The 12,426-nt window shown below is 35.5% G+C and overlaps 1 protein-coding gene across 5 annotated transcripts in view; it reads left to right on the forward strand.

Annotated features, from left to right (window-relative positions):
* Nucleotides 1-12,426, forward strand: part of SEPTIN7 (septin 7) — a 118,727-nt gene that overhangs the window by 66,990 nt on the left and 39,311 nt on the right. For all 5 annotated transcript variants that reach the window (XM_060632883.3, XM_078440589.2, XM_060632880.3 and 2 more), the window contains one exon: nucleotides 1,028-1,134. In XM_060632883.3, the coding sequence (XP_060488866.1) occupies nucleotides 1,028-1,134 (107 nt within the window). The remainder of the gene's footprint in view (nucleotides 1-1,027; nucleotides 1,135-12,426) is intronic.

Raw genomic sequence — 12,426 nt, forward strand, 5'->3', positions numbered from 1 at the left:
TATGACATCCCCTCATTCATATGACATCCCCTCATTGTTGTAAGCCCCAACAACCAGAATGAATCTTACCTTTCTTGAGAGTCATTATAAAACTGTCAACCTAGACAGAAATAGTAAGGTTAATATTTTGACATCAGTTATTTAGGCTAAAGGTGCCTATTAAACTAACTGCTAGATTCTTTAACTTGTGCTGTATTCATGGATAATTATAGTATTATTTTTTAATTTATTTAACCTTGTATTATGTATATCTTGAAGTTATTTATGTTTTTGTAAAAATTAACTATATATTTGGTGTGTTATACCAAACTTGACATGGACAGTCAAGGGAGCATATGTCAATCATAGTGGAAGTTGTGTACTACCTTCCTCCATTCCTGCCTCCTACCTCAATCAGAAGTACTATAAAAAAGTCATTACCTAGGATGTTTTTGGAATATGGTTTACGGAAAGGTACCCCTTACACTTAGGCTGATTGATGTATGAGTGAATAAGTTGGAAATACTTTTTGTGGGTCCCTTTTATGTTAAGATACATTGTGATTAAGTTTTCTTTTTATTAACAGATTTCTACTTTTTATAGGTGTATGATTTATTTTTGGGTCATTAATTAATTATTGACTTAATAAATGTTTACACCTAACTTCTTTTATGCTTTATTGTACTGAAGCAGCAATATATAATCCAACTTGAATGTTTCTTTCATGACTAGCTTTTGGTGTCTAGGAATATGTTACTGTTAAAAGTGGAGAATATTGTATTAGATAAATTACTTTTAAAGAACACAGATTGTAGAATTACAGATCTAAAAAGAATCCTTGGAAACTTTAGTCTACTTTGATAGAGAACAAAATGAAGACAAAGAACTTATTCTAATTGGGAGTCTTTATAGTATGTTTTCTAACATTACTTCTTTGTTCCACCAAGAACTGCTTGCTTAAAGCAAGTTTGATTATAGTATTGGTTGAATATTTAAGGTTGATAAAGTGACTGAATTTAACACATTTCCTCCCCACCATTTCTTTTAGGTGAATCTGGACTGGGGAAGTCAACATTAATCAACTCATTATTCCTCACAGATTTATATTCTCCAGAGTATCCAGGTCCATCTCATAGAATAAAAAAGACTGTACAGGTATGTATGCTATAATTGATGATAAGCTGGAGTAATAGTAACACACTCAAAATACCTGCTATAAGTTTTATTATGCTTCCCTAGAGATAGGTTTTATATTTGGTCTCAGCCGATATAAAGTGGTAAATATGATGGTTGGTTAAAAGGAGAGAGAGCGAGCACAGGTAATTAGAGAAATTGTCTTGATTAGACCTTCTAAATTTGTCCCTAGGAGTCTCCTAGAGATTATACTGGGATGTAGTAAATAACACCCTAGAGTTATGCTGTCCAACATGGTAGCTACTTGCCATATTTAGCTATTTTGAGTTTGAATAAAATTAATTAAAATTTAAAATTCAGTTTCTTAGTTATGCCAGCCACATTTCAAGTACTCAATAGACATATGTGGCAGGTGGTTACCATTTTGGGAAATATAGGTGTGTTTCCACTGTTGCATAATGTTCTGTTGGACAGTGTAGAGAAAACATGATTTGTGGAGAAGCCATTATTATTTAATATAGTGTTCTGTATTAGTGGCATAGTACCTCATGATAGATGAATGGCAGTAGCAATTTGTTATGTCGTACTTCACAGTCTTTAATGTGCATTCAGGTCACCTTGGGGAGCTTGTTAAATTTAGTCCCTGTGTTAGTAGGTTTGAGGTGGACTGAGATTTTGCATTTCTGACAAAATCTTAGGTGATGCTGATACTGCTGACCCATAGACCACACTTCATATGATAGAATAATCTAGGCTCCAGATCTGTACTGTTCAGTACAGTAGCCAGTAGCCACATGTGCTTGTTGAGCTCTTAAAATGTAGATAGTCCAAATGGAGATGTTATGCAGTATAAAATACATCCCAGGTTTTGACAGTTTAGTATGTAAAAAAGAATATAAAGGATCCCATTAATAATTGTTTATATTGTTTACATTTTGCAATGATAATATTTTGGTTATATTAAAGTACATTAATTTCACTTGTTATTTTTAAAATGGCTCCTGAAAGTTTTAAGTTACTTACACAGCTCACATTACATTTTTGTTGGACAGCACTCCTCTAAACTATTGAGTGAAGAAATTGTTGGTGGATTGATGGCAGTAGTAATACATAACACATAAGCAAAGAGGAAAGGAGTGAACAATTCTGGCTGGAGCAGGCTTTATTAAGGCTGGGGCTGGATTTGAAGGATTGGTAGTGATTAGCCTAATGCATAAGGTGGAAAGACAGCCTAGAATTTCTGGATAGAAACTCATGTATATCAAACTATAAGATGCAGTTTAGTAATTAGATCCCTAAGAAGTAATTCTGTGAAGTGAATCTTCTGTTGTTTTTTTTTTTGTTTTTTTTTTTACAGTTTTTCTGTTTCAAGATTTTTTTTCTGTATCCTTCCTAGAGCTTGAAATTTCACATTATTTACAAAGATGTGTTCTGAAAACTTGACACTAAATTATTTATTTGATGATTACTGTTGGCCATTTCAGCCCTGAGCAAGAAGAGAAACTTTTAATTTAGGTGTTTAAACTCAAGATAAAGAAACTGTGTATGTAGAAATGTTAAAGGAGCCCCTCAGTGTAGATTCCTAAGTTCAAGACTATTTAGTCTAAAATATGTTGGATCTTAATGCTCATGTACCTGCCAGTAGTGTTTTTGGTAATTCCTGCTGGTGAGGAAATTTTTTGAATCCTCTTTGTAGTTCTGGCGTGTTATGTAATGCCAGGTTCACATTAGTAAGTCATTAACGTCTTCCAGGTACTATTCCAAGCAATTTAGGTGCATTAACTTATTTAATTCTTACAACGACTTTAACAGGTAAGTAGTAGTATTACCCCCATTGTATAAATGTGGAAATTTAGGTATGGATATGGCCATATCCCCGAGATCACGTAGTTAGAGTGACAGAACTAGGGTACAAATCTAAACAGTCTGGTTTAGTATGTATCCTATCAAGCTATGCTGTCCCTATACTACTGATACTTAGTACATGCTGGTTTCATAGGTTAACCAGTTCTTAACAGGTCAGTTAGCTTTCCTTTACTGCATCTCCCTTTTTAATAATGTTTCATCCAGCAAATTGTCAGGTGTTTTTTTGTTTTTTATTTTTTCACCTTTTTCTCTAAAAATCTTACATAAGGAAATAGCTTTCCCAATTAGGCAATTTAGACAAAATTATTTGATCAGAGGGGCACCTGGGTGGCTCAGTCGGTTGAGCATCCAACTCGTGATTTCGGCTCAGGTCATGGTCCCAGGGTTGTAGGATCGAGCCCCGCATTAGACCCTGTGCTGAGACTGGAGCTTGCTTTAGATTCTCTCTGTTCCTCTCTCTCTGCCCTTCCCCTGCTCACGTGTGTGTTCTGCCTCTCAAAAAAATGATTTGATCAGTGAAGTCCTCTCTTCATCATAATTATTAATATATGAAAGTAGTTAAAATAACATAGAAAATGCCTCTATAAGCTATAAGGCTGATTCATCTGACGCTAACTGGTAAGGGATACTTAAGAGAAGGGATTTTTTGTTTTTTACGTTTTAAATCTCAAATGGTACACCCATAATGTTTGCTGTTACTTGTAAGGTTTGAATTTGCAGTCTGGACGCCGGAGGGTATTGACTTCCCTTTAAATTTTAGGCTTGAAATTCCAATAAACTACTGGTGGGTGGTTGATTGAAGCCAATCAACTCATGAAAATTTTGTGCCTTACCATGTTTTATTTTACTTTGTTTAATAAAGAGAGAAGAACGGTATTTTAGCTTGCTTGATTCAAAATGCAGTGATTTTTGCCAGTGTCTGAACAGATGAAAGTATCAGCATTTGCAATCTCAGAAATTCATCACATAGAAAGAAATCTAGCTTGTCATACTCTGTAGTGAAGTATTTGCTCAAATAGTGAGAAATTGCTTGTGATGTAGTTATGACTGTGCTTATTCTGTAATGGTCCACATATTGCAAAATGGATATTAAATAGGATTCATTGTCAAACTGTCATCAGTGATTCTCCTTATTGTAAGACTGAATATTTTTTCTTTTTCCTTTTTATTATATCTTCTCAGTTTTATGCAGTGAGCATGCTTTTATAATTTTTTTAAAAAATGCCTTTCAGAAAAGAATATAATACCAAAAGATAAAAAGTAGCTCTGGGGAATAAGATTCATATTAAGAATTGGTTCTCAGTCAGTTCAGCACAATCTCTCCCCTAAAAGTTCTTATGCCAGAAATAAATTTGCCAAACAAATCAGCAAGTTTATCAAAAATACTGACAGACTATGTGGTATTGTCTACCCTAAACCAATTGCTTAGACCAAAAACTTGGAGCCATCCTTAACTCCTTTTTACTCTCTCCTTCCACATGCAGTCCATCAATAAATCCTGTTACTTCTGCTTTCACAATATATCCACAATCCTACCACTTTCCTAGTACCACTCCTATCCAGGCTCCATCATTTCTCTTCCTAGATATAACAACCTAATTCGCTTCTCTGACTGTGATCGTCGGCCACTGCCCCAATCCTTCTAACAAAACAGTAAGAATCTTCTCTTACAATGTAAATCAGATCCTTTTGAACCTCTGTTCAAAACTCTTCAGTGGCTTTCCATTTCAGAGCAAGGCTGGAGTCCTTACAGTATCTAGAGGACCTTATAAGATTTGCCCTCACCCCTCTCTGTAACCTATTTCCTGCACTTTTCCACTTGTGGCTTATTCTGCTCTGACTAAAACAACATCCTTGCTGTTCTTTGAACAGGCCAATCCTACTTTCTACCTCAGGGCTCTTCCACATCTTGTTTCTCTGCCTTCAGTGCTCTTCCCTGAGATTTCCTGATGGCTTGCTCCCTAATTTTCATCAATTCTCTGCATAAATGCTGCTTTTTCAGTGAGGCCTTGTCTGGCCACCCTATAAACTCCTTCCGGGCCCTACCTTGGCTCTAAATGTATTAAGTTCTGTGAAGGTAGCAACTTCGTCTTATTCACTGTAAGCTCATTTCTTAGAACTGCATCTGAAAACTGCATCCAGTATTAATGAATGATTGAACAAACAATTTAAAAAATGTATATGACTTAGTGTTTAGTTGGGATATTTTGAATTTCAGGATCTTTGAAGTTTTGTTAAACTTTTCTTCTTGGTTCATGATGTTTTATAAATCACTATTTAGAAAAAGTGAAATAATTTTAAATTTGAGAATTTTTGAGGTTTTTAATTTGACAGTTATTTTATTGTTTTTTAAAAAATTTTTTCAATGTTTATTTATCTTTGAGAGAGAGAGACAGAGAGAGACAGAGTGCGAGCGGAGGAGAGGCAGAGAGAGGGGGAGACACAGAATCCAAGACAGGCTCCAGGTTCTGAGCTGTCCGCACAGAGCCCGACGCTGGCCCGAACTCACAAACCAGGAGATCATGACCCGAGCCGAAGGCAGACGCTTAACCAACTGACCCACCCAGGCGCCCCAATTTGACAATTTTTTTTTAAAGTTTTGTTGGTTATTTTCATTTTTTTCTTTAGTAGAATTTTTAAAAATTATTAAATTAATATGTGGCTTTACACAAAAAGGCATAAATTTTAACTTAAAGCTTGATGAACTTTTGTATACGTATCCATATATCCAGGTAATTACCACCTAGATTAAGATATTGTAGTACATTTCTAGCACCCCAGAAACTTCCTTGTGCCTCTCAGCATTACACCAAACCCCAAATATAAATAGCTTTCTGACTTCTGTTTCCATAGATTAATTTTGCCTGTTCTTGAATTTCATTTAGATGCTATACTCTTTTGTGTCTGATTTTTTTCACTGAAGACTGTATCTGTGGTATTTGTCCATGTTGTGTACTGTAGTTTTCATTGTTGTATAATATACCATTGTATGAATATATCTCAAATTATATTCTATTGTAGGTAAGCATTTGGGTTTTCTTTCTTTGTTTTTTTGTTTTTTTTTTTTTACCAATATGAATATTTTTGTACATTGTTTTAGTGGACCTAGGGACTCATTTCTGTTGTGTGTCTGTGCATATTAATATAAAGGTATTTTATTTCAGTTAATTTGCTTTCATATAAGATTGAACATGTCTACTCATTAACTGTTCAGATTTCATTGAAGTGTTTTGACCATCTTAATATTTCCTATCTTTTTCTCTTTGATTTGGAGGAGTTTCTTATCTAGATAATTGTCCCTTATATTTCATACATTCAGGATAATTTATCTCAGGCCAGCATCTGTTAAAGACAGTGGGAGAGGCGCTTTGTTAGAATTCTGTTTACATTTGCCTGTCTCCAAAATAATTCTGTTTAAACTCACTTTACCTTCTCTTAAGGTAGCATTTTGAAAGTGTTCTCTTCTATTGTGAACATCTTCCCAACTCTCTCTCTGTCTCTCTCTGAAAACAAAAGAGTAATCAGGGCTTGAGAGTATCTATAGTAAGAATTTTAAAACAAAGTCCTGTGTACTACTATTGAATTTCCTTTTTACCAAAAGTAAGACCTATAACATCTGAGAACTAGATGGATTCTCACTAGAATCCCAGAGAAGTACCCTTTCCTGACTGCACCATGGAAGTATTCCTTGATATACTGGAAACAAGTTCAAGATCCTCTTAAACTCTTTTCTTCACTTACCCAGGAGAGAACATAACATGTTTTGAGTCATTCAGTGGATTTAGAAAATAGAATATAGTTTTCTTTTACAGTTGAATGACTCTTCACCAAGTCCAGAAATGTAGCAGATAATCTCCTTTGGAAGCTCATAAAATCTTTCATTGGAGACTGGTCAGAAGTATTACATCTCAGTCCAGACATTTAAGACCAAGAAACATAAAATCATGAGTTTCAAAAAACAAATGTCTACAATTTCCCTGACCTGAAGGCTGTCTGGACCACTTCCAACTGTCAAAAAAAAACAAAACAAAACAAAAAAAAAAAAAAAAAGAAAAATCCTGTGATGTAGCCAAATAGGGAGTGAAATTTTAATAAAGACCGTGATCTCATAATCTCCTCCCTGAGTATTTTTTACTTATAAGAGACTTGTATCATTAATAAGAAATTCCTTCACATTTGCAGTCTTGGAATGAAGGAGAAGCTGTCTACATTGGACAGAGAGATGGTTCTGAGCTTCCTCTGTATCAAAGGTTCTGATTTGAATGAAGTTTTCAGTATTAAATAGAAGTCCTTTGGGATTGATTCCCAGTGTGCTGTCGTGAGCCTCAGGACTCTGGCTCTGCAGCTCCAAATGTGAGCCAACACTCTAGTTCCAGAGTTCTTTATACCAGTGGTTTCCAGACTTGAGAGTCCATCACTGGAAGACTTGCTAAAACAGCTTACTGAGTCCCTCTCCCCAGAGTTTGCTCTTTAGTGGGTTTGAGGCAGGACTCAGAGAATTCATATTTCTAATAAGTTTCCAGACTATGCAGCTGCCAGTCAGGATACTACGCTTTGAGAATGAGTGCTCTGTAGTCTTTCTAGCCTGATACAGACTGATTTCATCCTGTATTTCTGGGAAGATTTTAGAGAGGGTACTGTTTATCCTTAGTTCTTTCAGAATATTTCACATTGAATGAAATAGTACCATATTTTCTATTTTTATTCATATATTTTTTTGTTAATAGACTGATTAAAATGAAGTGATAGAAATAATTGAACGCTTGTTCCACTTCATGTTCCAATCTCAAATATAGGTCCTTAGATTAACAAAGTTTTAAGAAAAATATTACATACAGTGATGCATGTACAGTAGTAACTTTTATAATATTGTCATATTTGAAAATTTTTGGATCATATGTCAAGTCAGTTGAAAGGTTGCCAGCTATCTCCAAGGGAAAAGATGCCCTTTATTCTGGGACTAAATCAGTTCTAGTTTCTTTGTGAAATGAGAGTGTTAGATTTTTTTTTTTTTTTTTTTTTTTAAGTTCTTAGTTGGCAACCTTATATTGGTCCCCTTTAAATTTTTTTTCTTGGGGCGGGGGGGTGCCTGGGTGGCTCATTCAGTTAAGTGGCTACTTCCACTCAGGTCATGATCTTGTGGTTTGTGAGTTTGAGCTCCACATCGGGCTCTGGGCTGACAGCTCAGAGCCTGGAGACTGCTTCAGATTCTGTGTCTCCCTCTTTCTCTGCTCCTCCCCTGCTCGCACTCAATCAATCTCTCTCTCTCTCTCTCTCTCTCTCTCTCTCTCTCAAAAATAAATAAACATTAAGAAAATTAAAACTTTTTTCTTGGGCTGCCTGGGTGGCTTAGTCAGTTAAGCATCTGACTCTTAATTTGAGCTCAGGTCCTGATCTTGCGATTTGTGAGATCAAGCCCCATGTGTCAGGCTCTGTGCTGACAGTGTGGAGCCTGGTTGGGATTCATTCATTCTCATTCTGTCTCTCTCCCCTCAACCCACTCAAGTGTGTGTGCATACACTGTCTCTCAAATAAACTTAAAAAACCCTTGTTTTTCTTGGTTTGGAAAGTCCTGAAAATCACTATTGCAAATTAAATGGCTACAAAAATTTTAGAGGTGAAGACAGGTGAAAGCAATGAATCCTATCCTATCTCTAGGATAACATTTTATAGACTCCTTGAGACATTTTTATAAAGCCCAATTAGGAAACTCTCTTGTTGGTGTTGGTCCAATATTGATAGTTTTTTAAAGTATTCATGGGACAGACGTTTGAATATCTTACTCCAGGTTTGGGGGCTACAGTGATGATGGACACGGTCAAATTTCTTAACGATCTCGCAATCACATGATTTAGTGAGAATATTGCTGCTGTGATGTGTTATAGAGGTTACCTTGGCAAGGTAGATTTTAGTGAAGTAGTAGGAATGGAGGGCAAGATGGCAGTGGATTGAAAAGGGATAGTAAATGAGGTCATGAAGATGGGATGGCTGTGAAGAAAAGGACAAGAGGGAATACCTGGAGGTTGAGTGTAGGGTACTGAGAGAGTTGTTTGGTTTTTATTTCCGAAAAAGACCTGAGAATGTTTATATCCAATGGAGAATCAATCCCTAAGAGATGAGAGGTTGAAAATAAACTGGAAATAGTCTAAATGGTTGTCAACGTGACTCTGAAATGGAGTGATCACATCCCTGGTATATATTGAGAAATGAGCCTCAGGAAGAAAGGGATCTATTCATCGGAACAGAAGGAAAGACTGTTGCATCACACAAATTGAGGATGCTCTTGTCTCATCTAGAGATGAGGTACTTTGCTGAGCGTGGTTGGAGAGATAGTAATGTAGAGCTAGAGAAGAGCCATTCTGGGAAATGAAAGAGGCATGGGACTAGTGAGCACATAAAAGCATCATTGGATAGCAGGGAAATTCCTGTCAAATTGAAGTTCATAAATTTTGTGTAACAAAGATATCTGGGCTGGAAAAGAAAAAGAAATAAAGGGTTTAAGAGGGGGGTTGCTAATAGAAAATGAAAAGGACAAGACATTTAAGTTCTCAATTTAAAGAGGTGCAGGGGATTGAGGTGTAGTGATTTAGTGTAGCAGGCAGAATTCGAATCTTTGGATCAACTTTATTAATAAACTAGGTTTGGGTCTTGATGAGAAGTAGTCTTTAGGCATAACTATTCTACTGTTGGTCATTGCCTCTTAGTTTCTTGTGGAACATGATGAAGTATCTAAGATGATAACTTATCTTCTCAGCCATTAAATAGAGTAGGTAGTGTTTGTGTTTGAGTAAGTGGAGTATCTCAGGCTGTTTAAGTCTCTTGTTCCACGTCTCTGCAGAGCTTTGGCTGTAATGCCACCTCCTGAGCAAGTTTAGGTATAGAGGTAACTCCTGACAAAATTTTAACCCTCTCCTTGAAATTTAATACAATTAATTAACACTTTTTATTTACCTTAACAAATAGCTCTTAAACATTGGTTAGAAAACTTAAGTTATTTAACAGTCTTTTAAAAATGAAAGAAATGAAGCTATGGAAACACTGAAGGTTTGAGTTTGTTGTTGTTTTTTTCCCCTCAGATTGGAAAACTGAACAATATTAGAAAAAAGAGTGCCTTACATTTCTGGGAGTTAGGAGTCCAAAAGAGGCCTCAGTAAATTAATTATACATAAACAATATAATGGGCTTTAGTTTTATTTTTCAGAAAGAAACATAATTGAAAATGCCCTTGATTCTTTCCTTCAGCATTAAATTATGCATTTAATGTTAGAGAACTTTTGAGTGATGCCATAAAATATGCTTATGTGACCTGCTTAAGTAAAGTGCATGGGAAAATGGCCATTTGGAATAGATTTCTTAAGAAAAGTTTGAAATTCCTGAACTTGAACTAATTTGTTTTCCATGGATCCCATGAGGATACTTGCAAAACCAGATGATAGGATACAGTCAGATCCTGTGAATGGCACTAGTTTACAGTTATGTTTTCTGGATCTCTTCCATATGTTGCCTTCTTTGTATTTGACCATGTATGGATACAAAGAATTTCATAGGCCAGAAAAGTGGCTTTTATAAACAGACTCTTTAAAGTACAGATCTTAATTTTTCTTACGTCCATAAACAATTAAGTTGTTAAACTGATTATAAAAATAAAAAGGAAACAACGGTCTTAAAATTTAAGCTGGTATGGTGTGTGATTAGTATACAACCTATTACTGAAGATAGAAATGGCCTTTGCTTAGTAACAAGGGAACCAAAAGTGGTTTGGGGTAAAATTGGGAGATGATTCATGTAGAACAATTATATCCTGCATCAATTTCTAATATATAGTACTATGTCATTTAAAAGAATTATTAAGTAAAGGGTAGTATGATTACTTTGGGTAGTTCTGCTTCAGTGACCATTAATGAATAACCTGTTTTTATGACGGAGAGGGAAGCCAATTCAAGATATATCAAGATGTTGCATTTGACCAGATTGTCCTTTAAAAAAAAATTTATATAATGACAAATAACTAGATTGTCCTTTAACTAGAGGACAACCATTTTATATTTTTATAAGATATGAACTCTAAGCCACATAACACATCTTTTTTTTTTTTTTTTTTTTTAGTTTTGATAATCTAACACTGATGAGTCTGATTATTTCCTCATTTTGCCTTCTTCGTAAGAGTAACCTGGTATCAGACTACCGGTATTATCTTAGCTATGTGGTATGAAACAGTGGTCTCCTATGCAATGCACATCCATTGTTGGTACTGAAAATGGTCAGAAAGCATTAAGAACCCTGTTTATTGATGTTTACTTTTTTAATCTAGAGAGAATTAATACTGTTAATACTTATTAACAGATTTCCAATTGTATATATTGGAAGATATTGGTATCTTGTATATACAATACCAATATACAATATATACCAATATACAAGATATTGGTATCTTGTATATACAATACCAATTGTATATATTGGTAGATAAATAAATACATTTGGGATGTTCAAAATTTTCACCAATAGTTATACAAGGATTAAAGCAGTTTAGTAAAGAGCATTGGTATAAAAGATAAGACCTTTGCCTCTTATTTGTCTAAAAGATTAGAAGTTCCTCCATAGACATGCATATCCAAATCTCAGGCAGTGTTTTCAGTGTTAACAGTTTTTTTACATGATTTTTTTTTAACAAAATAACTTGATTGCTATCGACCTGCACTGTCCAATCCAGTGTCACTAAGCTACATGTGGCTATTTAAGCTAATTCAAATTAAATAAACATTCAGCTCCTCAGTTGCTCTAGTCACATTTCAGGGGCTAAGTAGCCACATGGGCAAGCATCTAATGTATTGGACAGTGAGGGTACAGAACATTTGCATCATCTCAGAAGGTTCTGTTGGACAGTGCTGCTACAGACTTTCCTACTCAGTAGTCTTAGTCTCAGTTCCTTGGTCTCTTCATACCTCAGCCAGCCTCTGTAAGAACATGTCAAAAGGGAATGGAAAGACATCATTTCTGTAAGCCTGAAAGGTACACCCAACTTTTTCTACCTAGAAATTAGAAATTTTCCTTTCCATACTCTGTTAGCAGACATAAATAGTTGAAGTTGCTTTACACATATTGATGATTACATTTTTTCCTTAAGTCTAGAAGTACTTAATTCATACCGTCTTATGGCAATTAATACTTAAAGTTTGAATCTAATTCTTCCCTCTTAAATTAGCCTACCAACGTACCTAGAGCCTCTAGTCCTAGTAAGCCCTTGATGTAAATGTACATTGAGGGGTGCCTGGGTGGCTCAGTCAGTTGAGCGTCCGACTTTTGATTTTGGCTCAGTTCATCATCTCAGGGCTGTGGGATCGAGCTCTATGTTGGTCTCTGTGCTGAGCTTGGAACCTGCTTAAGATATTCTCTCTCTCTCTCTCTCTCTCTCTCTCTCTCTCTCTCTCTCTCCCCCCCCCCCAC

This window comes from Panthera onca, chromosome A2, assembly GCF_046562875.1.
Source record: "Panthera onca isolate mPanOnc1 chromosome A2, mPanOnc1 haplotype 2, whole genome shotgun sequence".
Lineage (NCBI taxonomy): Eukaryota > Metazoa > Chordata > Mammalia > Carnivora > Felidae > Panthera > Panthera onca.